We start from the raw sequence: 25606 nt of genomic DNA, 5'->3' as shown, positions 1-25606 counted from the left end.
GGAAATTTTTGAATTACCTTGTTTCTCACAAATTGTCCACTGAAATAGAAACATTACAGTAATTCACAGAAATCTAGTTCCAGCAATCAGGAAGCATCCTTCTTGCTCTAGCAGACGGTTTTTCCTATCATGTGAGTTGACAAACAGAGAATATGTTAGTTGATAAGGCTTCACTGACCAATTTTGACACAAGCTGAAATTGAGTTTACAAAATTGCTTCGTATGTTTCTTTCTTCCCCTTCCCCACCCATGCAGAAAAAAGCAAGACACAAGTCATCTGCCATACTAATGTATTCCATCTTTCAAAAAGAAAGACATGATTTTAATATTACTTAACAATATGTTAAAAAAGTAGCCAGTTAGGCTTCAGTGTTAATACAATTATACACTCTATAACAGATTTGATAGTGTGAGTACTGTTCTTTTTTAAATTTTCTCATTCTGCAAGTATTCTTACACAAGCTGGCTACAAGTCAGGAAGAAAAAAATCAAAACACAAATAGCGTAACTTGTACACTCTTAAACAGTAGATTGTGAAAGAACTGAGGGAATACTTGTCCCGTAAGAGCCTCTTTCTCATGAAGTCATGTCAGGAGAATTCTGGAGCAGATGAAAGCACAACTGACTAGGTCCATTCCTTTGTCAGGAGTCAGAATGACAAAACATAGCTAGATGCAGAAGTGACAGGAGCCACTGCAGATGATGCAACCTAGTATTTTGGCCTCCACCCAAGCCTAAGCAATTTAAAGTCTCTGAGGCCAAGGCATTCAGAAGGAGTTGGAAAAGAGCTATTGTTCCAACTCCAACGGCATACAGCTACAATCAAGTAAGTCTCACTCACAGACTACAAGCACACAAGCTAACAAATTCAGGTAGAAAGTGGCAACTTTTCAGTCCGCAAGAATTATCAGGCCAAAGGGTTCAGTGCAGATCCACACAGCACTGGGGACAAGGCAAGGCAGCACTGGCTCGAGACCAGATAAGCTCTCAGCACAGCAGGACAGGTAAGTGGAGTTGTCGTTCATTGATTCCTGCAGGGTTCCCTCCCTGTATTGTGTCATTTCAATGTGCAGCAAAGGTGGTTTTTTTTAAGCTAAAATTGGACCAGTTGATGGAAAGTCTCTGCCTTGTCTGTCTGGCAGAATCCAAGCAGAATCTGAAAAGAAAGAAAGCAGTAAAGTGAAACCAATATACTTGGAATCAAACCACATGTATTATCCCTCTTTTGGAGAGAAGCTCTCACTCAGAAAGACTAAACCTCTTAACAAAACCATACATTAAAAAAAATCACTTATCCATCACTCAAATATATCATAAACCAGCTACTTTTAACACCATGGGATTATCAGGATTAAGTGAAAGCGGTGGCAAAGAATATTTTTCTTTCAAGCAGCACAATACAGGTACATTCAGACAGCACAAAAGCAAGTTAAATGTCAACTAGTAACAGAAATGGCATTGCTGCATTCATAAAAAATTTTGAAAGGGTAAGAATGAGTGGTAGATGGTGTGTAAAGCAGCATCACCAATGGCATGGAACATTGCTGCTTCTCTTAATACAGCACAGCTACATTGGAGACAAAGACCCAGGGAAAAGAATAAGCAGAATGAGCAGATAAGTCGCTCATGTGCCTGGAAAAAATACTCCTAGAACAAAAATTTGCTTTCACTGACCACAGCCTATGGAATAACTTTGGAAAAAGTTGCCACATGCAGGCCTTTCAGGGACTGTTAATCTGAGCTGAAGAACTTCATTGAGGTAAGGTGTAGCTTGTTGAGGCTAAAGGCTGCATGACTGCATCAAAGCAGTGCAAACCTCTCTCTGGAAGGTTACACTGCTTCTGTAACAACTGGAAGCAGATAGACAGATAGAAGGAGCACAATAAAACAGGTGCAGTGGAAGGTTACAATTGGACTTATTTCATTTTTTTTGTGCTAAATTTAGAAGCACCAATATTAATCATGATGTCAGGGTGTAATTAAAGTATCCATCTATTATACCACTACAAAGCAGGAAGAAAAGATGATGAATGAATTACAAGTGAAAAATAGGAATTCAGTTGGCCTATGCAGCTCATTGCCGCACAGGGTTACTAAAACAAGCCATGCTTCTAGCCTTCCAAGTATTATGCTGAGAATTATCAAATGGTAAAGAACCTAGGCATTAAAGGTGTCTTAACGGCATTAAGTAGCTGTTTTTCTCCCCCAAGACAACACCTATCAGGGCTTTTCAGGCACCTTTTCTATACAGGTATCCATAAAAAACTAGACAGTTAGACACACTTCATAATAGATGACAGTAAAGGAGTAGAGTCCTCCAATTAGTGAGCAGATTACAAAAGAGAATACTTTAAAGTGCTGATTCTACAGCTGGAATCACATTTGCCAAATTTATCCCCAAAATTCAACTGCACTTGTACAAATACAAGACACACATGTAGAGAAATATATCATCCATGCTATTCAGAGTCAATAACTGATGAACAGAACATCTCTATTTACTGCAGATACTGCCAACTTGAAGGAAGCTAAGAATATTCCTTAACAAAGGCTTATGCTATATCAACACTAGCAGTATATAACACATGCCATATTTCACCTACATTTTGATTTTAAAATATCCTTTATTTGGCACCACTCAAAAAAAATTTCTAAGACTAGAGACCATGTACATGTGACAATTTAATTGTCTTGCACATTGTAACTCCATAAATAATCAGATACATGCATTTTGTAGCAATAATAAGCAGCAGTTGTACTCAGTTTTTTTAAGACCCAGACACACATTACATCTCAGGTATGTAGGCTAAATAAACTATATAAATTTAGAAAAGAAATACATACTGAAAGTCCTTTCATGTAACAAATAGCTTGTGAAATACTACTGTTGAGTCCTAAATTATTTAATTGCAGGAAATTGAGTTGTGTGACATTACAGCAGATTTGGCTATCATAATGAAAGGCTCACTAGATGTATTCATGGGGAACCAGCACTACCAAACACCACCAAAGAAAAAATGTGAACAGATTTCAGTATTACAAAAGAACATGTGCTACACAATTTAAATATGAGCTGTCCTCTCATATTTGAGGAACTTAGAGGCAACTAATATCACAGAATATTCTGAGTTGGAAGGGACCCATAAGGATCAGAGTCCAACTCTCAGTATGATGCACAAATCCTCATATCAACCAAAAAGTACAGAAGAAAAAACTTTCAGAAAGACAGCTTTATTTATTCTTTCACTGTACTAGGTCAGATGAATGAGGCTTTGAGCACACTTGTTCTAGTGGAAGGTGCTGCTGCCCAGGGCAGGAGGGCTGGGAGGGGATGGTCTTTAATGATCCTTCCAATGCAAACCATCCTATGATTCTAGGATAAGCATCTCCTTTTACAGACATAAGACATTATCCCACAGTTATACATCTCTGCTTCATGTACAGTATAAAATTCCCAGCTAACAGCTTCTGTAAACAAGGAAGAAAACAAAACGAACAAATCTTTCTGGAAGTATCTGGAAACCTAATAACTTTTTTTAAAACACTAATCAGCATTTGGCCTGTGTGGCTAATAAAGGAAATATTCACACAAACTTCACTTATAAATAATGGCAATTGAGAATATTATGAAGACCTTGATGAGAACCTGGGGGTCACATAGATAATTCTGGCACTTGCTTCTGAATTTATTCTATTCAGCTAGGAGCTGTGCCCACAGATCACAGCTTTGGTGATTGTTACAGTGTTCAGAATGCCAGCTGTAACAGGATTTACATGTGTTGCAACACAAGCTTTTCTGCCAGGAGTTAGTTATTAACTTGTGACTTGGTGTGGTGGTGGTTTTGCTTGTTTTATAACCATGACATATGGAAAGACGCAACAGCAGCTTTATGCACAGAGATTACAGCACTTTACCTTTTAAAATACTCCACTTCCCGTTCTGTTTCATCCATTTCCACGCTGTCTAGATCAATGTCTTTGGGTAGAAACACATCATCTACAAAGGAAAAATGGTAACACTATGTTAGATTCCGTGGGGAAGGAGAGAGAAAGAAGCTGCACTAAAGATGTCTTTGGAGAACTGACTGAACCTTGTAGACTATTCATTATTCATATTTATGCTGAATTAAGACACACTTATAATTAAAAAGACACTTCTTAAAAACCCTATACTAGTATCTCCACACAGACTTGAAGAAGTTAAACTGGCAAAAAAGAAGAGATGATTTAACAGTAAATGTACTGATTGCATGGGCTGCAAAAGATACCACAAACCTGGAATACACGTAAGAATAACCGAATTGTACAGAGGGCTTGACTAATCAGATAGCTGTTTAATGCCTGAAATTCTTGGTCTTACTGCTTTAAATGTAGCTCTAGAGACATTCTTTAAACAGTATTTATAAAGAAAAATGCTTTGAAATGTCTGAGTTGTAGAGTTGCTGTACTCCCTCTGGGACATGATGATCAGGCTCTGTCTGCAAGAGTTTAAGTCACACTAACAACCATTAGAATTTTTTTAAAAAAACCCCCAAACTCAAATATTTAATGCATTAATGTATGGCTTGAATTGTATGGCCTCAGCAAAGAAGTCACCACAGTGCCTGTTGGTATATTGTAGTATCTCAGCATATGGTTCTCCTTTGGACTCAAAAAAGAAATGCATCAGAAACCAAATATTTTAGTAGAAACCAATGTGAACATTTTTCTCTTGAAGTTTCTTTCTCACTGCGTATACACTCCAGTCTCATTTCTGAAGCAGCTTAACAATACATTCCAAAAAACAGGTGAGACAAAGAAGGTAACTGAAACCACCAAGTGCACACCTGGACTACAGAATCCTTGAGATTATGAGAACAGACAACTCATGGTAAAGAAACTTGTGGCAGTTTTTAAAGTTGCATGTATTTGCTGCTATTCAGCTTACTTCTGAGGAAGCAGAAAGCCCTATAAACATGGGCCTTCCCTAGCACTCCTAGATTTCTTCAGTCTTTTTTTAACAAGGAGTAAAAATACTCTGCCAGAAAATTTTTAGGAAACATATCTCACCAAAAACAGTAATACTTGCTGCTTTAACACTTCATTTGAAAACTCAGTTTAAAACCTCCTAGCTTTGTTTCCCTCTCATCATGTTATCTCAATTACTCTAGTTCTACTTGGTTTTTTTTCTCAGTACAATTTTTGTGTCTTTGCCAGTTTGGTACATCAACCCTGTATCTTCAAAAAATTGTAACTACATGAAAAATCATGTATTAGAGTATCTTTCCGGTAGCTCTCTAGTCAGAACTACTTAAAGTAAAAATCCAGTCCCAAGTCTACAGAGAACAGCATAACTTTTTCTTGACAAAATCAGAAACATGGCTCTGTACTTTTTCACTTTTAAACATTAACTTCTGGAAATTTTAAGTACACTTGACTTATGCAAGAAGAAAAAAAATGGTGGGGCCATGGAGGAGGACAAGATGCAGGAAGGTACCTGCATTCTCCTACAGTAAACACCCTCTTCCATATTTTCTCCTTCAAATGTCTCCAGTCTTCTCTTTCTGCTCCCTGTTCTGAAGTTCTGTCTTGCTTCAATCACTGGAGTATATTCTTCTTGGTAAATTAAAAGAGCCAAAACCCAAACACACCACAACAGAGTACGCACAAGAATTAAGGTGTCAGAGAAAACGGTTCCATACTGTATCGCTGCTCAACTGACATGGAATGGAAACATTAGGCATCAGAATTAAAAACCAAGATGGGGGGCTGACCCAATCCAACCACGAAATCACTAAAAAACCCCCTAGCACTTCCTGCAACCAAGAATTAGCTTTACATTTTTGTAACAAAGCTTAACAAATATAAGTATTCTTAAATACTGGCAGAGACTGCCAAAGCATGAAGGTTCCCTGTATTGCTGTGCTTACCAGTCAGAACGGCAGCAAGAACTGGTGTACATTGGATTTATGCAACATTACCACTCAGCTACAGGTGATCCCAGGGGAATGACCAGCTGCTCCAAGCAGACATATCCATCCAATAAAACTGCCATCCCAACTTGTAGTCCCAGTAGGGCACAAGGACGTGCAGGAATGGAGGTGCCTGAGAGCAACATTTGGACTACTGTGCTGACAGAGTCAATGGGCCAGAATTGTGTGCACTTCTCAGCTCTGCTGTTAGCTGTTGGACGTGTTCAGGCAAACAAAAAAGTAAGCTGGAAATAAAATTACTCAAGTGCAATTTGTTTGACTTAACTCAATCTTCTATGGTTTTATTATTTCTGAGAAATAAAAAAAATTCTGTTTACTAGAATGGGCTAATATGGAGAACACACTCAACTTTATCAACTAATTAACATCCCACTACAACTTTTCACTCTGGAAAATAAAACCCAGTAAATTAGTTTCTGAATTAATTTATTCATCTGCTGATGTAATTAATATAAGAAAGGAATTATTTCCACTGAAAAAAACGTATATGCATAAATGACCGTTCTTTCACTGCAGAATCCCCTTATTTCCCTTGCCTAAAGAGTAAGACTAATTTCATACTATACTATTAATGCTGTATGAGAAAATATTGCTTTTAAAGAAATTCAAAATGGAGTTCAACATACTATTGAATTAAACAGTGTATTTATTTCAAGTAAGAAAAGAAAGCCAATCTCCTGGAAAGCCTGACAAAACTCCCTACAAAATCTAGAGCATATGCTTATTCATTTGTTCCTGAAGGCATTCTATGCTTTGTAACTAAAACATTATCCATCTCTTAATTGTAATTTCGATGACTTGAGTTTTCATGACACCAGTTTTTCAGTTTCTCTGATCTACATTGGCAGGAATGCCTGAAGATAAATATGTCAGATTTCTGGAATTAAATGGCAAGAACAGAAAACAATCTGAGTTCTTCAACTTTCTTACACACTTACCAATGGAATTGTTGACTTTGTCCCCTTTTTTCTTCTTGTTTTTCTTGTTCTTGCCTTTCGGTTGAGGAGAATCTGCAAGTATTAGCTTATTATTTTGCTGCTGTTCACTTGGTGATGGGGATTCACTTGTTACAGGTGGTTTCTCTTCCTTTACATGGTTCAACTGTTTTTTGTTGTTATTGTTTAATTTCTTCTCATCTTTTTTAGGTTCTGCAAGTGTTGGGTGCTCTGCTGCTTTTGCTTTGGATTCTATTTGGTTTCTGGTTTTAGTCTGAATCTCAGCTGCTTTGGGGAATTCAACAGGCTTTTTCACTTGTTCAACACACTGTTTGTTCATCTGTTTTAGCTTCTGTTTACTGTTTCCTTCTTTATGTTGGTGCATAATATCAAGCAGAAAAGAAAGGGGCTCATGCTGCTTTACACTGCCCTCTTTCTGATAAAGCAGCTTCGAGTCTCTAGTGTTTATAGGATTGGACAGTTCACAGCCTGTCTCTAGAACTGGCCTCTGTTCAGTGTGATTCACATGTCTTGACAGTGAACCAGCTGAGGTTTCTATCTTTTCTGATTGCTCAAGGGTACCATTCTGAATGTCTTCAGGTGCATTTGGGACAGGTTCCTTCACTGCCTGGCAGTTCCTAGTGAGCAGGTCTGCCTTTGGACAGTCCTTACTTGTTCTCTCTTTCTTCTTTTTCTTTACAGCCCGCAACTGCTGAAGCTCCTGGAGCCGTTGTAACTCCTGTTTCAGTCTCTCTTCTTCCTCTTCCTCACGCCGCCTCTGCTCCTCAAGCAACTGGTGATGTTCCCTCTCCCTGGCTTCAGCTTCAAGTCGAGCTTTTTCTTCAAGCTGCAAAGTAACAATAGGTTTACTGAAAGTGACAAATATTTTGGACATTAAGAGTTTTAGGAATTATTACTACTTTTCTTTATGGACACGGTAAATTCTAGGATGTAAACATATGAACATACTTTATCTGTAAGTCTGCAGAGCAAGCAAATAAGTATAACAGAGGCTTTTAAATACATTACAATCCTTTCTTTATTCACATCTTCTATGTTTCTGTAACTCATTTGACTATTGTTAATACCAACTGTTGATCTTCTCTACTGCTAAGCCTAACTTCAGGTCAAAACTCTCTATATAGCCACAAGGCATTCAGCTTCCTTCTCAAAGAGTGCACATATTTCTAAGGTAACTCAAGTTTGCATCAAGTTGTACAATTTACCTGTTCTCTTGCTATGGTAGCAGAGTTGCTCTGTTTCAGAGGTCAGGAATGTTAGAAAGAAAAATCATTAAAAACATTCTGCACCAAAACATTAAGCAAATAATAGCTACATTAGAAGTTGTCAAAAATTCTAAGGATGGCAGTTTTCCATTGTCAGCCATTAGTTCATTAACCAAAACAAAGACATACGGGATTTTGCCAGTCATTACTGCCAATGCCTAAAACTTTGCTGCATTCATCTTGCATCATGGGCAAAACGAAACAGTCATACAACGAGAACAACCATGACCATTTATTTTCTTGCACATTTAGAGGCACCTGTATGGCATTACTTTTTCACAGTTACAGAAGTCATTCTAAAAATGACAATGACCCTATGTGCATTTTCCATTTCTTGCACTCAAACTATGCTTACTGTAAGAGCAAAGTGAATTTTGCATTGCAAATTTTACAAGGTTAATCTTATTTATAAATAATCCACTAAACCGTCAAGATGCTGAATAGTGTTACAACATGAACATAAAGAATTTAACTTAGGTCTTCCCAACCCATGGAAGCATTTAAAGAATGCACAAGTAGTGCCAGAAGAAAATCACAAACAAGAAAATATTTACAGTGTGATCACATAACACACCTACCAGAAATCAAAAACATTCAGCAACCAATCACATTATGCCTTGAACTTTATACTTATGGCTGATACTTGAATCGCTCTAAGAAAAGGTTTGCTGCCTGTTCCAACTTAAAGGAAAAGGGTATTGCCTCTGCTATTCCACTTTTGTAATTCCTCTATATTATCCTCAGCAAATACTGCTTCCAAAAAATAATTTCACTGTTATACATTGGAGTTTCTCAGAAATCTTTTGTGCCAATTTTCATTTGAAAGCAACCTGTAATTTTTTTTCTTCCCTGCCCCCTCTCTGCAGCTTGCCACTCCAGCTTGGGATAACCCTTTGTGTCATCATGTGGCACAGCACATAACCTCTGTCAATCAGGACAGCAAGGTGCTCAGTGCAATTATTCTAAAAATACCAAATCACAACTCCTCCTCTCTCATAAGAGCACTGACTTATGTTTCCTGGCTTCCTACAGAGACACCTTACTGAAACCATTATCACAGTACAGAAATACTGACTTTCTAACTTCCCCTGCTTTTAAATGTCAATGCGATGAAACAATAAAATTTTAACATTTCTGATACTCAGAAATAACCTTCTGAAGTGTGGGAAGCTCCAATATAAAGCTGACTTGCACCGAAACACATGACAATGGGACTCGGAGGAATCCTCCCAGTCTACTACATAACTCCTCAGGTAGCACCAGAACAAGTAAGCCAGTTGTGTAAAAACAAACTGGCAGTGAAACACAAACTACAGAGAAAACAATTACAGCATTCAGATAAATCAGTATACAATGGCATACTTAAGGGGAATGCACAGATTCAAAAATGTGAGGTCTAGGATAAACATACTTTCATGTCTTACCTTTCTTTGCTTATGCCTGGCTCGCTTGGCTGCACGAGAGCTGCTTACTGGCTTGGTTTCAGAGCTGTTTATAAATTGTAGCAAATCTTCAACCTTTCGATGGTCAACAACACTTTCCCTTTCAGAGATCTGATCCGGTTTCTTCGGCTGTTCCTCTTTTCTTTTCGTTAAACGTAAACGAAGCTTTTCTCGCATCTCTGCATAATTTCTACTGGTTGGTGCAGCTGGAGGCTGAAAGACACATGACAAAAATTTAGTGACTAAAATGGAAATTTCAAAATACTCTCTCTTCAAATTACACACAAGGTACCAAACCCAACTATTAAACATACAGTTTGCATGTGAACCTAAAGTGTATTTAACAGGCAACAGACCTGTCAGACTTGGTGCTGGATTCTCACCTACATTTTCCAGCTGAAAGAATAGCTTAACTTGAGGAGGATGGCAAGAGTGAGAAGAGAAAGAAATAACCTCTAAAAGCACAAAAAAAAATACTGTGACTTTTATTTCCATATTCTCTTGTGATTGTGATGCTGTCTTGCAAAATTTCAAAGGAGCAGACATTTGCTCTGTTTTTATTTCCTATGAAATCTGTTTCAAAGGTTGGGCTACACAGGCCTCTGGGCTCTACCCATGAAGGGCTGATTATCCTGCACTGAAAGCTGCCAGCACACCCGCCAGCAAAGTCCCATCAATAACTTAACACTGCTGCAAATGGAATCCTTGCATCATGTTCCATATCTGTATTCCAACTGCTGCTCCTGCCTCTCCCCTCCTGATGCCTTACCCTCTCTGCTCCTGTACCAAACCTGGTGCTCATCTGTTTACAGCTACACCAGTTCAGCTCACTAAACCAGCAAAATAAAGCCTATTAACTTGAAAATCCTGTTGCATTCTGCCACTTCAGCAAAATGAGTAACTTACTGTGCAGTCAGGTAACTATCAAACACAAATCAAGCATGAACATGGTGGGAACATGCAAAGAGAAGTGGGATCCCCTTCCTGACCCCTTTAAGCCACAGGGCAGGGGCTTTTAAATCACTTGAAGAACTAAGATGAAACTGACCTGATCAAATACATGGCAAATGAACTGAGTTTTTACTTCAAACATGAAAAATGTCAGTGACTCAAACTGTACCAGTGAACTGATTATGCAAACAGGCCACACATAGATTTACAAGTTAAAAAAAAATTAATGTGTTTTATTTTAGCTAATAATCTTGCATTTTTTCTCTTTTTTTCCTCCTTTTTAAAAAATCATATTAAAGTGAATACTTTGAGGATTGCTTCTTTTACAGATGGCAGACTAGCTCATAAATTACCATAAAGATTTACACGAATACCCTATATAAAGCATATTTTTACCCAACCTGATCACATTAATTGTAACTACAGCACTATAGAGGAGCAAATTAATTTTGTCAAGTTATTTAAATGGCTCAATGCCTCCTGTTTGCAGTTTCAGTCAAACACAGCATCTATTATCCAAGTCAGTTGCTTCCTAAATCTTCTAGTCATTTTTATTGCTCTTAAATGCTTTGAACTGGAAAGGTTTATTTCAATCCTTCATTTCAAAGACAAAAAAGACTTTTTAACTCCCTTTACAACTTCTTGAGTGAGTTCCAATGCCATCCCCTAAGATGCAGTCTAATAAGTCACATGTAACTGATGATGAGTAAGTGGCAAAAAAGGAAACAAAGGCAATTTAAAATGCAAAAACTTACTCCTCCATGGCCGAAGAACTCACAGTAACAGCAGTCACAGTATTTTCCTTCCTTCTGATTTGTGGAAGTTGAGGTACTGGAGCTATGCTCTGAACAGCTATCTTCATCCTGGCTCTCCTCTCCATCATACTGCTGATGATCATACGTGTTACTGTTCTCACAGCGATGGCCCTCACAATCAGGATCACTATGTTAAATTAAAAAAAAAAAGCTTAGAAAACCCTAATGATAATAAATAAGGCAAATAATGTTATTATAGATACAATAATAATTTTTTAAAAAAATATATACATGTTCCTGCCTCTACCAGGAACAATGGTTTTCAAATTGGGGTATCAGCCACCAGTGATGCATCAAATCCTAAAGCCTTCATCTACTAGCTTGCAAATGGAGTAATTCAAAACTAAGCAGAAGGATAAAATAATATATAGGAAAGCGATCTAAAAAACCAAATTTAGTGACTCTCTGAATAAGCAGCCTAGAGAGTGAGTTTTGGAACTGCTCTTCCTGGCTTTAAACAGGTAAAGTATTTTAGAAGTAGTGACTCTAGCTTTTTAAAATGGCATAGTTTTGAAACTGCTGCCCATCTCACCGCTTGTGGCACCAAGGTGGTTTCAAATGCAGTTGCAAATCTCCTGGTTTCTCCATATTTTCAAGCTCTTGACTTAAACAAAAAAACGCAAGATGAGCTAAAAGTTCCTATTACTCTGTCTGCAACTTGATTTTGAAGGCGAAATACTAGCACATCTCTTCAATAAGCAGGCATATGGCAGTTGATTCCCCCAGAGCTCTCTGTAACTGTGCACACATTTCTACTGCCCAGGTCCTCTAAAACTGAAGTGATTTTGCTTCAAATGAAAGTAGTATGATAAAAATCCCCTCTCTTGTCTATCATTAGTATTTCCTCGTTCCTATGTTAGAAAGGTGAAAACAGGCCATAGTCTGCCTTATCTACAGAATATGTCAAAATCTTCTTTCTAACATCACTCCTCCTCCCCAGAATGCAATCACTACTTCTGGGTCTCTCCCAGTTTTTTTGGTTGGGTTTTTTTTTTTTTTTTTACAAACTAAAAATATCACATTAGCATCTGGAAACAATGATAAAAAGTGGGATTTCTACTGTGTCCATATTCATTTATTTCCCTGCACTAGGTACAAAAAATTCTTTACAAAATTGCAATAATTGCTCAAATATGACAGAAGAGTTATTTATCTCGAGGTATCATCAATAAAACCAGCTGATAACAGAAATAATGGCATTTTTAGAACATTTACCATACTCTACCTAAATATCACATCATCATCTGAAGACTTACAGCAGGCAGGAGACTACATTCATAGCACCCATGGTCACAGCCCTACAGGTCACAGAGAGCTTAGAGCAATGATTTAACTGCTTTTCTGTTATGCCTCCACCCTTTAGACACATCAAAGGGCTGGCACCACTGTCAGCCTGCCACAGTACATAACACTACCAGAAGACAGCACCCAAGTCCTTCCCACCTCCAAGACCTTTGAAAACCTTCTGAAATCACAACATCTTTCCACACTAAAACCACTGTATAAATGGTAGGACTGATATCTAAGAAGTCCTGAGTGTAGTCAGGAAAATGTGTCACTACATGGCAGGTTTCAAGACCATCTATGACCTCTTTATATTTTGAGCTAAATTACAGAGTAAGTTATCACAGCTTTCCATTCCTGCTTGCCATGTAATGCCCAAATGACAGAAAACAGGTATGTTATACAAGGTCTTTGTGTCTGAGCAGCAGCAATCATTAACCAGTAATTAGAGTAAGAAAGAACAGTTGGACTTGTATATCCCAAGTGAGCAAACGTTTGTTTTCAAGCCTCTAAATTCAGTAACTGGACTCCACAATGGAAATTGTATTTGTGAAGTCTCACACCAAATCACATACTAAGTATTTGCACTTGGTTTCACGTGCTAAACACAAACAGCTTTCACAGTACAACCAGTGGAAAGGAGAAGAGGTATCTGTATTTTCATTTCCTATCTATTGTAAAAACGAATGGCAAGAATAACAACAAACTTACCTGCAGACACTTGGCGGGGCACTTACAGAGCTGTCTGTGGTTGAAGTAGGAGGTGCAACAGTAGTAGGACAAAGACCTGAATGAGGATCCACAAATCCAGGGGCTGTTGCAGCAGTTTTGGGGAAAGAAGGAGCAGAAAGATTTGGAAGATGTGGTGTAGAGGCTGGAGACAGTGCAGCAGGAGACAGTGAAGGAAGGGATGCTAAACTAGTAGGACTATTTCGTGGTGCAACTGGTGCAGAATGTCTATGGTCCTCTTTATTAATATTGTGGAACACTTCACCTAAAATGGGGAAAAAAAAGAAAACAGGTACAGTTAAAAATAGTCAGTCCTGATGAACTATCCATAAAATCGTACAAAGTACTGTATATGCTCAGCTTCTATAAAAATCAGCAGTACTTCAACTAATTTCCATTACAATTTCAAACCCTAACATCAAGGTCTTTCACAAAGTTCTTCCAACCAGAAGTACAGAGATTAACTCAAGAGTAATGACAGCAATTAACAAAAATCATCAAGATGCATGATGTTACTAAATTAAACACTTATATAAATCCTTATGGTTACCTAAATGCACTTGAGCCAGTTACTGAAGCTGCATGTGAGTTACAAATCCTTACCTATCGATGAAGGTCTCTTAGATGATACTTTGAACTGGTTGCTGCTTGACTGCACTGTAGTTGCTGTGCAGGAGACAGAAGAAGTGGCAGAAGAGGTTGCCATGACAACTTTATTAGCTTCCATAAAGGCATCCTGGAAATTGTACAGACATTTCTTCTTTGCAGCATTTTTTTTCTCTTTGCTGTCAGTAACTGCTGTTGTTTCATTGCCAGATGTAGTAGGAAGTGCTTCAGGTCTTATTTCTGAGAGTGCCGGTGCTAATATATCACTCCCTTCAATTGAAACACACAGAGTAATTAAGAATCACATAATTACTGAAGTGTCGTTACAGGATTTAGAATTACACATTCAATAATTCAGATGCAGACATAGGATATATTGTTGATGTTGCCTTAGTAGGATTAGTGAAAGGAATCCTGGCTTTCCCCTCTATCCTCCCAAATACTGTAGCTGTAACAAAATGTGCTGGGAAGTCTCAGAGCATAACACAAGCCCTAATCACAGAATTCTAAGAATGTTACTAAATGTGATAAAAAGTAGCAAATGTGCTACAGGTATCTTCATCCACCTTTAATTTAAAATTTTTACCTGGACAACATTTTACATGCTGAATATATAATGTCCACTATCTGAAATCCAGGTAGGCCACAAAAAATTTTAAGAAAAAACACCACATTCTTTTATCAATACAAATCGATAAACCAATTATTTATTTTTTTGAAATTCCAGTTAACAAAAACACCTTAGTGATAGACCTCCCAGATGAGTCTGCCACCAACCATCTCCTGGAACAGCTATCCACAACTACATTTGTAAATGGATGAGCTGTCCTACTGGGGAAGTTTCCTGGATGTTTTTAATGCCTTTCTTTTTAACTATCACTGTAGTGGCTTGAACAACTTAGCAGCAGATGAGTCTGAAAAAGAAAGCCAACACACAAAACCCCCAAGCCTCCTTTTTTATACAAGTCAAATAAAATAAAAAAGGCTTTTAGTATTTGCTAGGATGTGAATGGAAAGATTTCGCTCTCTCTCTAATTTTCCTTTTATTCTCTTTCACTTCAACCATCAGGATAACGCTTCTGGCTTAAATTAATCTTTTTCTTGATTTATGCCTGTGTCTTTCTGAATGACAACACAGTTACCTGTGTGCATTATAAGAAGTAGGACAGATTGCCTCTTTATCAGTGCTCTTACTACCCTGTAGAAATAAGGCAGGCTTTTCTGGACAAATCTACAAGTTACTTAAGTTTCCCTTTACTTGCAATTTCTTTAAAATACTAAACTCCTGAAGACAAACATAACTCTACAATGACCAAAGGTGAAAACCAGCACATATTTGTTTGCCTTTAGCATCATTTCCCCAGTAAGTAAGAACTTATTTTTCAATATTCAAACCAACTGGAGTAGAAGTGGCGGCAAATCTGCCAGGATCCCATCTTATAAAACCATGGTGATAAAACCCACCATTCCTGAAAAGAAACATAAAACATAAGGCTTTTAACTAGTCAGTGTGAAGTAGTATCAAACCCTCACCAGGAATTGTGTCAGGCAAAAATGTAGCAGGATTCCAGTTCTTGTCATTCATCATCTCTGAACCCCAAAGACTTATAAATTTAGAACTATTCCAATCTGGAGTGCTCCCAAAACAGCTTGGATAAATATGATCTTGGAGAGATGCATTGAATACTTGATGCTTGTTTGTATGATTCTGAACTGGAGCTGGTGGTAATGCCTACAACAAAAACAAAGAGTATTTTCCCCATTAATATTCTGTTTGCTTACACAGTCACTCCAACAGCAATATTCAAATGATAGTGTTTTAATTGGGAAAAGCATTATGAAAGCATAATAGACAGTGTTTCCCAGAATAATAAAAAGACTGATTTGCTGATAATTAATGCATATATTACTCAGATTATGTGTACATATTTAACACTCAAAAAACATTGCTTTTAGAATCAACTAACTGCAACACAAAATATCCAAATCTCGAAAAATAGTTGTGTTAATATATAATTAAAACTAGGATTTGTATGAATTTAAAACTTGCTAGGAATTACTACCTTTCAAAGCACAAGGTGCCTAAACAAACTAATCTTCTCTGACATGACAGCCATTACCACAGAAGGCAATTGTGAAAAAGGGATTACAAACACCTCAGCATTGAAAATAAGGGCAAGAGAAAAAGAAATAAAACACAAAACAGAAGTTGATTGTTTTCTTCCTTTTTTTTTCCATTTTCAAGTATAAGTGGCTCTTAACCTAAAATAAACAGGCAAGGAATACATCTTTCCTTCTAAGAACCAACTGGGGGAAAAAAATGAAGCACACACTTTTTCCTCATTTTGTAGAGACAAGTTGTTAGGGCTCACCCCATTTCTTCTTGAAAACCTTCAGAAATCACAAAAATCAAGAAACGGTTTATACACGTTCTAAAATTACTTTTCTCCCAGAGGCCTCAGGCAACATAAACATTATATTCAATTACTGCCACCTTTAAAAAGGCCCAGTAAAAGCAGGTTTGTTCTGTTTTTATACTAGATTTGATGCAACTTAAAAGCAATGCAGAAGTAGATATAGATATAAGAAACATAATTTGAGTCCAGTGACATTTCAGACATGAAAATCGAGGCCAAAGAAACCACTTATAGATCTAGTACACCCTTTTTATAAAGAAGGATTATAATTATCTGCCTAATGGTGAATGTGGGAGCAGCTGGAATAACTCGCATTAATAAAATTTGTATACATGGGTGCAAAGAAACACTTAACATGATTTCAAAAGAACAGCAACAGGTTGTTGCTGGCACGTTACAGCTATAGAACAGAGGCAACGAAGGAACACCTAAGACAGAAAAACCCAAAGTGGATATTGAGAACAACAAAAAGAGCAATTAAGAGTCATCTTGGTGGACTATTCTACTCTCCTTGCAACCTTGAGCACTGGATCAGATCAGGAGATGACAAAGATGTACCTAATGACAAAGGCTTTGCTCCTCTCAGCAGCACCAACAGTTCAGCTGCTTTAAACATATGTGAAACAACATCCCCATTAATAGGAATGCTTGGGTTTGACTCATATTTCTGAGAAGCTGTTCCAATTGGTCCCAATTCTTGTTCCACACGTTTCTCTTGTTTATTACTTACGAGTTTAAGGTCAAAAGACTTTTGCAGAACCCACAGGAAAGTAAGTTCTATTGAAGGACAAAAAAACCCTTACAAATATGAAGTAAGACTCCTATGTCTCTGATTTCTCAACAAAACCCAAAAAACCCCAAGCAAAAAAAAAAAAAATTGACAAAAATTTTAACGATGAATCTCAGAATATTATTGCCAAAATGGAATACTAAATTTTTCCGACATATATGAAATGAAGATTTGATTTGTTCTCTCACACTGACTGGAGTCCCATCCCTGCTTCCACCATGCAAGACTCATTTGACTCAACATTCTAACCACAGTGAAGACATTAAAAGTCTTCCTGACAAAAAATTACCCTCAGCCATTCTGTACGAACCTTCCAGCAGTTCTGAATCTGTCTGTCTTACTCCCTTGCCCCTCACCACTCCTTGCAAAAGGAATACTATAACCAAAGCACAATTTAAAGCAACTTTTCATTGCTTCACTGATACTCAGTCATGCTTGTTTATACAGCTGTACAGAATTTTTTCTGGGATGAGGATGCCTCCATCTCCTTGGTGAGGCTTACCTTATTGTGTGTGAAGGGAGAAGCACTGTACAAGGTGGGATGGATAAGTGGACGAGGCAGATGAGGAATCGTATGCAATGGTATATGTCCATGGATGTGAGGATAAAGATGAAGTGCAGGATGTGCAGGTTTTTCAGGATTCATAAACTGGTGCCCAGCAGGCAGGCGTCCAGTTGCAAGTGCAGAGACTGTTAGTCCTGAGGCTTCTTGTTTGCAAACGTGACATTCACAAGCATTTGGACCTTGATCAGCCTATTAAAAAACCACAACAAAACCCATTAAAAAATTCAATCTTACTCAACAGACATAAAATCTTAGTAATCAGTAGTATTATTTCATTTTGAATACATTAATTAATATTTTCAGAGCATCTACAGAATTTTTTCTATTAGCAATAGAAAAGCCTCATAGTGAAGAGTCCTTATCTTACTTAAAAGAATATCCCAAAAACTGAGAAATTGCATACCATACAGAGATTTAATGTCCACTATCAGTGACAACAAGCAAAATACCGATACAAACCTTGACAGCATTTGATCATGACTAGGCAATCAGCTCAGTATAAAAAGAAAAAATTGAACTGGATTAATATTTTCCACAATTTTCCAAGCAAACGGGGAAAAAAAATAGGTGTAGGAAGTAGTGGTAAGAGTTGATCAGCTGATCAAACTGGAAGCAGTTCTCAGCTTCACTAGGCAGAGCACAAACAGCATGTCAAGGGAGGCAGTCTTACCACTCTGCTCAGCACTGATGAGACCAGTGCCAGACTCATTTCTAAGCTCCCCAGTATGAGAGACATGGGCGCACTGCTGTCAGACCAGTGAAGGACCACAAAAATGGGAGCATCTGTCAAAGAGTGGATGAGAACACTAGGATTGTTCAGCCTCAACAGAGGAGACTCAAAGGGATCTTACCAATGTGTGTTCCCTGACTGGGTGGGGAATGGAAGAACAGAGAAGACAGGACCAGGCTCCTCTCAGACCAGGCTCACATAAAAAGATCAGAGGAAATGGATACAGACTGAAATACAGGAAATTCCACTCAAAACACTCATTTGTGAGAGTGGCTGAACACTGGAACATACCACCCACAGCAGTGCCAGAGCCTCCACTCATGGCAGTACTCAAAACTCAACTGGACACTGTGCTGACCTCTAGAAAACTCTCTCTAGATGATCTTGCTTTGATCAGAAGGCTGGTCTGGATTACCCAAATTCAACTACTCTGTAAATGTGTGAGGCTGAAAATTCTCATGAAAATTTCTCAATCGCACCAACCATGAAAAATCCACATTTCAGAAACTTGTCGTGCTCTCAAGCTATCTTCAGCCTCTGTTGTCTCAAAAGAACTCATGATTTGGAAGAAGAGCAGCTCCAGTTCCCTCAGCTCATTGCTTTTTTCTGCCACTGTAACCTGACATTTCACTGGTAGATAAATTTACCAGAAGCAATATCACAAATACTTCCCAATTTTTCCTTTTTCCCACAAAAGCGGCAATTCACACTTTTCCAAAAATGTAACATTAAGTATTAGCTTTCTAGAGAATAATTGGTAGGTGGTGCTCTTTTTAAATATCCCTTCCCCTCAGAAACAAGCAACTCATCATCAGCACTTAAAAGGGTAACAGCCTTTAACACAAGGTATATTCTAACAAATAACAGAGATTTAATAAATCAAATACAATGACTGAATTAATTTTGTGTATAAAGAAAACAAAAAACCCCAACTTCATAATAAAAAAATTCATACTGTCTAGAAATCAACACTAATCTACTAACAAATGAAAATAAGACTCCAAACAAAGTGATGAGACTCAAAACCCAAATCTGACAAGCAGGGTACTGAAAAGGAATCCAAAAGAAATAGAGGTACTGAGTAAATTAGTAAACCCAAGAGGTAATGCCAAAAAAATCTCAAATTCATATGACACATACCAGTGAAATTGATCACTTAAATACAACACTACACTACATAGCTCTGATTAGAAGATCAGATTAAAAAAAGAAAGTCATTAAGAGTTCCTCAGACTCATTCTGAGAATATTCTTATTCCTCAAAGAAAAGAAAAAAAGAGAAAGGCTAAATCCATCTTTTTATCTTGCATTTTAGTTTGCCTCCCTAAGGCAAGCAGACTTACATAATCTCATTTGATTTTCCACAACAAATACTGAATCTTTTCACCAAGTTTCAAACTAGTCTGATAGAGGTCTCACCACATGTAATTTTCAATCGCATTGGTCAGCCATACATAGAAAAAACACTCAACATACTTGCTGAAGGAAAATTAGTTTAATTCCCTTTAACACATGAGAAAAAACTTCCAGTGGAATGTCTTAAAATATCCTAACCAGAGGACGACATCTGCTGGGAGATGACTGTTGTCTAAGCTCTCAAAGGTGCACCAACATGGACTCTCTCATGCAATAAGAAGAAATAAAACTGATGATCTCTCTCAAAGCAGTGAGCCTGTGTTATAGCTGCAGGGTACCTCAGATTGAAATTCACATGGTTACAAAGACAAATTGATCAGATACTTTGCTTTGGTGCTTAGTTGTTAAACCAAACACAGCTACTTGCAGAGCAGATAGTGTAGGCATGGTTCTCTAGGTGGTCTGATGATCTTACAGTCAAGAGGCTCATAATCTTAAACCATTAAAAACAAACAAGCCAAACACCCCAAGACCCATTATGTAAAGTCATGCAACTTATTTAAATACACGTGGTTTACATAGGGAAAGGTAATCCTCAAATGGAATATGAAATAAATGTGTTACCTAAGTATTTATAATGACTACCCCTCCACTCTAATTAATTTTAAATAACATAACACTAAGATTTAGCAAAGACTAGCTCGATCTTGCGAACAGAAATATTTCTTAGTTTATGTTTCTCATTCATACAGGTAGGAGAAAAAGCTTTTTCCCCTTTTCCTGAAGCAACTTTCAATATAACTAACATTATTTCAGGTTTTGACTGAAAGATTATTTGACATGACAATTTAACAATTAGTTTTTTTAGGTGTCATATTTAGCTACTGACAAGATTTTAAGATAAAAAATTAATTAATTATGTAAATGTATTCTCATTCAACAGCCACATTTCAGAAATTGATCTACTACAAGATGTTTTTAGATGACTGTACCTGCTGACTGGGGTAAGAAGGTGGCGGACTATCCATTTTTGTTTCATCTTTCCTTAATGCCCTTTTTCCTAGAGACGTTTCCTCCTTTTGAGTCCCTGGTGGTTCACCACTGCTCTCCCCATCTGCTTCTTCATCATCTGCTTCTGAGGAACTGCTGCTAGTACTGCTTACCTGAGGAGACTGGACAACATTAACTCATTAACATGGAGACATGAACAAGGACAAACATTTCTCCAGTTGAGCACATCCAAAACCCAGAAAAAACCAGGGCACTGTAAATGCTGTACCTCATCTTTCAATGCCATGTTTTCCCCGCCGCCGTTTAGCTCGCTGTGGATTCCATTCATGTTGGCTACAACCTCTGCATCGTCGTAATTATTCAGTGGATAGATATCAGCAAATTTTGCTGATAATGGTGCAACATCATCATCATCACTACCACTGAGGGGAAAAGAGGCTTAGATAAATCACAGTGCTCTGTTATAGTGAAAGTAGTAAGAATACCAAGATGAAATTAAGTTGAGGGCATCCCTTGTTTAAATGTTCCAATTAGGAGTCAACAGATGGTGTTCGAAGTTGTCCAACTGAATTTACTTTTTCAAGCAAGTAAAATCAAACAACCTGCCACATAATTCCACTGAAAGTAGCAGTGACATGCCTGAATGACAGACTGGATTGAAAATAAGATTCTCTGCTGATTTTGGGTAAAATATTTTTCAAACATAGTTTTATGACCAAGGATCTATTCAGATAATTCTATCCAAGAACTAACAATTCCAGGATATTGATAACCTTTAATTTGATGAAAACAGCCTTATAATAATGTCTTCCTTCACAGAAATTGCAAAGTGGAAAGACCCACAATATAAAATTTGAGGTTTCCCACATGCTAAATGTCACACCAGTAAAAAGGGAACGCTGAACACATCACAGTAGCTCTTAAATTGCTCAATAGCAATTAGTTTGTAGACAACCCCACACTTGCCTGCTTTTTAAAATCTGCTCTAAAATACTTAGTGGATTTTATCTGCCTTACAGATAGACAGCGAAAGTACCTGCACGTTTTATTGCAACACTTCACTGGAGTGAGTAAAGATTGGTTAGTTCACGTTGCTACAATAATCCAGAGCTCTTTAAACTGTGCACTTTTTATCTTGTTGCATTGCATAAAATACTGAGCCAAATTTAATTGCATGATGGCACCATTAGGCATATTTAAAATGTGCAAAGAAAAAACAAAACACAACAGATAGTATGAGACATAAAATGGCACTTCCCCAAGGAGCAGTGGTATTTCCCCAAAATAGGCTTCTTACAGTAAATAATACTTGGATTCAACTGAACTAGCTTCTGAAGAGACAAACTGAAGAATTTTTGACATTTCAGCACCAAAATTAGTGAGAGCTTACAGAAATGGCAAAGGACACATCTAAGAACATGTAGCTGTTTTCAAGTTCTCCCCAAATGAGTTCAGAAACTACAGATATGTAATGAAATATTAAACCATTGGTGGTAGTATATAAATGTTTAGAGGAAATGGAACTTAGTGACTGACACTCATCAGAAACATCCCACACATCTGCACTGTCCTCTTTCATCACAGGGTGTGAGCATGGAACACCATGGCAAATACCCCTGACTGCAACTACAGCAGGAATTGCATTAATTCAGTGTTCTCACCACACAAGTAACACCGATTGGGGTATTTTAACTACTTCTTTACAATATGACATAGCAGAAGAGACTCCGGGTTAGCTGTATCCATACTGAGTACAAAAGATAGCCCACCAAGCACCTTTAACTCTTTGGAATTATGAAGGGGTGGAAGTCCACCATTAGACTAATGGCTCAAATCTCATAATGACTGATTGGTGTGCAAGAAATTGAGTGGCAGATACTTCTGATAGGGACAATAATTTTGGAAGCAAGACATATTAACACAGGTTCAACAATCCTAAAAGCCATAAAATAAAGAGGTTTTTTGGAACTGAAGTGATTCATAGGAAAAAGCGATTCTTTAAAGAAAAGAATGCCAGTTCCCTTGCTCAGTTTAGGAAAATCTGACATTTTAACATGATGCCCTAAAGTAGAGCAGTATCTGATGTTCTTGTAATTGCAAAGCAGGAGGGCACACACTACAAAAACTTAAAACAATACGGGTAATACATATCTTCAGAAATTTTCAGAAATTTGACAGCATCTTTTTTAATATATGTATGTTTGCACAACATACAGCTAGAGTTGTGGCTAGCTGAATAAAACCATTATTAAATATTTTTTTTTTCAGACAAAACTAGCATTACATAATGATAGTTTGCCAATGCCATTTGCCTGCTTAAGTTCAATTCACTATAAAAATTCAAAACAGAAAAAGGAACTTACAAAGTTGGTGCAGAACCATTATCTGCGAGGATGAGTCTGGGATGTTGCTGAATTGTAATAGGTGAGCTGGAACCCGATCCCGAACTTGCTGAGGACATACTGGGTGGGCGGATCTCAGATAAATAATCCGGAGCAGAATCAATTTGTAGCGGTAACTGGTTAATGTGGATATCATCCGTTATGGGAGAATCCATGATGCCACATGTTAAAATGTGTGAAAGGCTGCAGTCATCACAAGTACATCTGTTCAAGAATTAAATTACAGATTTTTATGACCTTGTTTAACTAGCATTTATTTAAAGTAACCACACTCTTTGATCCAATAATGTTTTTCTTTTTTCCTTGAAAAGGAAAGTAATGATTTATTATGATTTCATACTAAAAACATCAGCTCACCTTCTTCTATAATTACAGTTGGGACAGTCAGGCATGCTCAAACGTGATGACAGCATGTGTTTCATTGTGTCTGTGAAGTTGTTCTCCCCAGATAGTGCTTTCTTGTTATTAAGCTGAAGTAAATGGTAAAGGCAGTGTTTTAGTAGTGCAAGTCTTCCCGTTAAAAATTCAATGGCACATAATGACAAGTTACATAATCAAAAAGGGTTCTTTGGGCAAAATAATTTAAAAGCAGAATAATTCAGAATAATTTCATGAAGGTGGTGTTTTGATCACAAAAAAGGAAGTTCAAAGTCACAAACAACAAACATTTGGCATCAATACTCTTCAAATACAGTATGTCTCTACTATGAAACAGAAAAGTGGACAAGTCCATCACCTTGACTCATTTATACATACATCTTGCATGGTATTTCTGCTGATGCATTCTGAACTTGAGCAGTTTTTGTCTTGTTTCATTATACGCACAAAAGGACACTGCTGACAAATGGAGAAAGCAAACTGACCCTTAACTTGCAAATAAAAAAAACCAACAAAACAGGACTAATTTGGTGGCTACAATGGTATAGAGTCAAGAGTAGCTGCCCAAAACAGGACTTGACTGAGTTAACGAAAAAACACAATCCAAATAATCTCCACCTGGCAGAGGCCTAATCCTGAAAGCATCTCATTTCATTATATACCTACAAGCCTTAGGTTAAACAAGGATGTGCCTAAGCTCCCACTTCTACAGACGACCAGACCTGATCCTTACCTAAGCAGCCATGGTCTTACAGCTCACTTAAGGCCAATTAGGATCAAGGAAAAAGAGGATTCTTCCTCAAGTCCTCTGAGGAGACCTGTATACCAGATGTTCTGAAGACATGGTTAATACAGGCTTATGTTCCTTATAGGAAAAAGTACTTACTGATGACTGCTTTGAGACATTGCCAATTTTAGCTTAAGTTTAAGTTTATTAAAATGTACTATCATACTCTCTCTGGCTCATGACTAGCGTGTGTTTCTGCATACTGGTACAGGAACGGACAGGTTCTCCATCCAGTCTTGACTCTATCTGAAGCCCACTGTACTCTTATGGAAAGCATGATGCACACTTGAACACTTCTAGGCTGCAGAAGAGAGTACTGAGTCTTAAACAGCAGTTTTATAATAAGGTAGAAACTTCTACTGGCCCCTCTCCTGTTACAGCTTAAAACAAGGAACACAGTTCTACTCAACCCTTTCCCCAAAAAACAGATGCAGGAGCTATCTCTGGAGTCTCAGCAGGTGGAATCACCAGCCCTGATACTGAGGCTCACTGTCCTGCACACACAAAAGGCATTTAATAAACTCTTGAGTACAATATTCCCTACCATGTACATCAAGACAGCTCCACACTCAATGTATTGGCTGTTTTGGATCCCAATCTAAGGCAAACAAAAACTCCCCACTTTTTCGTACAAGGATTTTAAACACCTGCCATTCAGTCCTAAGACTATCGTGTTGATGTTCTGCCTTGTAGTAACTGAGATTGCATAATTTTACCTGCTCTTCTTGGCTCTCACTCTTCTGGTTTTTAGATCAAATTTCATGCCTGGCATAGTTGCAAAATTAAGATTGCACAGAACTAATACAACATACTACACTCATGTTTGCATCATACAAGTATATGTGTGGCATTAGTACAAATTAGAATGGTATGGAAAAAAAAATCCTACCTGCTCTTCAATAAAACGCCTCTGTTTAAAAAATTCCCAGTCTTCCTTTAGCATGCGTTGTTTTGTTTTCATTGCCATCTAAAACAGAATTTGAGGAAAACTCATTGATTTAAAAGTACAAAACCTACTTTGTCAATTGGCCTGTCTCATTAAATCTATCTTATCTATACTATTCCTCAAGTACTTACACACTTAGTCAATATGATTTGTGCTTTATTTGCTAATAATTTGAATCTTTAGAGATTTCATATTAATTTACATA

General features: G+C 37.5%; 1 protein-coding gene across 1 annotated transcript in view; it reads right to left on the bottom strand.

Annotated features, from left to right (window-relative positions):
• Positions 1-300: 300 nt before the first annotated feature.
• Positions 301-25606, bottom strand: part of FAM193A (family with sequence similarity 193 member A) — a 78875-nt gene continuing 53569 nt past the window's right edge. The window contains exons 9-22 of the mRNA XM_066317393.1: positions 25345-25422; positions 23648-23760; positions 23252-23494; positions 21157-21310; positions 20870-21049; positions 17730-17981; positions 15554-15752; positions 14018-14290; positions 13397-13679; positions 11342-11528; positions 9618-9848; positions 6911-7754; positions 3916-3997; positions 301-1156 (exon numbers count right to left, since the gene is read on the bottom strand). Coding sequence (XP_066173490.1) covers positions 1063-1156; positions 3916-3997; positions 6911-7754; positions 9618-9848; positions 11342-11528; positions 13397-13679; positions 14018-14290; positions 15554-15752; positions 17730-17981; positions 20870-21049; positions 21157-21310; positions 23252-23494; positions 23648-23760; positions 25345-25422 — 3213 coding nt within the window. The 3' untranslated portion in view covers positions 301-1062. The remainder of the gene's footprint in view (positions 1157-3915; positions 3998-6910; positions 7755-9617; positions 9849-11341; positions 11529-13396; positions 13680-14017; positions 14291-15553; positions 15753-17729; positions 17982-20869; positions 21050-21156; positions 21311-23251; positions 23495-23647; positions 23761-25344; positions 25423-25606) is intronic.

The sequence above is a fragment of the Sylvia atricapilla genome, chromosome 4 (assembly GCF_009819655.1).
Source record: "Sylvia atricapilla isolate bSylAtr1 chromosome 4, bSylAtr1.pri, whole genome shotgun sequence".
In the NCBI taxonomy this organism is placed as follows: domain Eukaryota; kingdom Metazoa; phylum Chordata; class Aves; order Passeriformes; family Sylviidae; genus Sylvia; species Sylvia atricapilla.
This window is presented reverse-complemented; position numbering and strand designations above follow the sequence as displayed.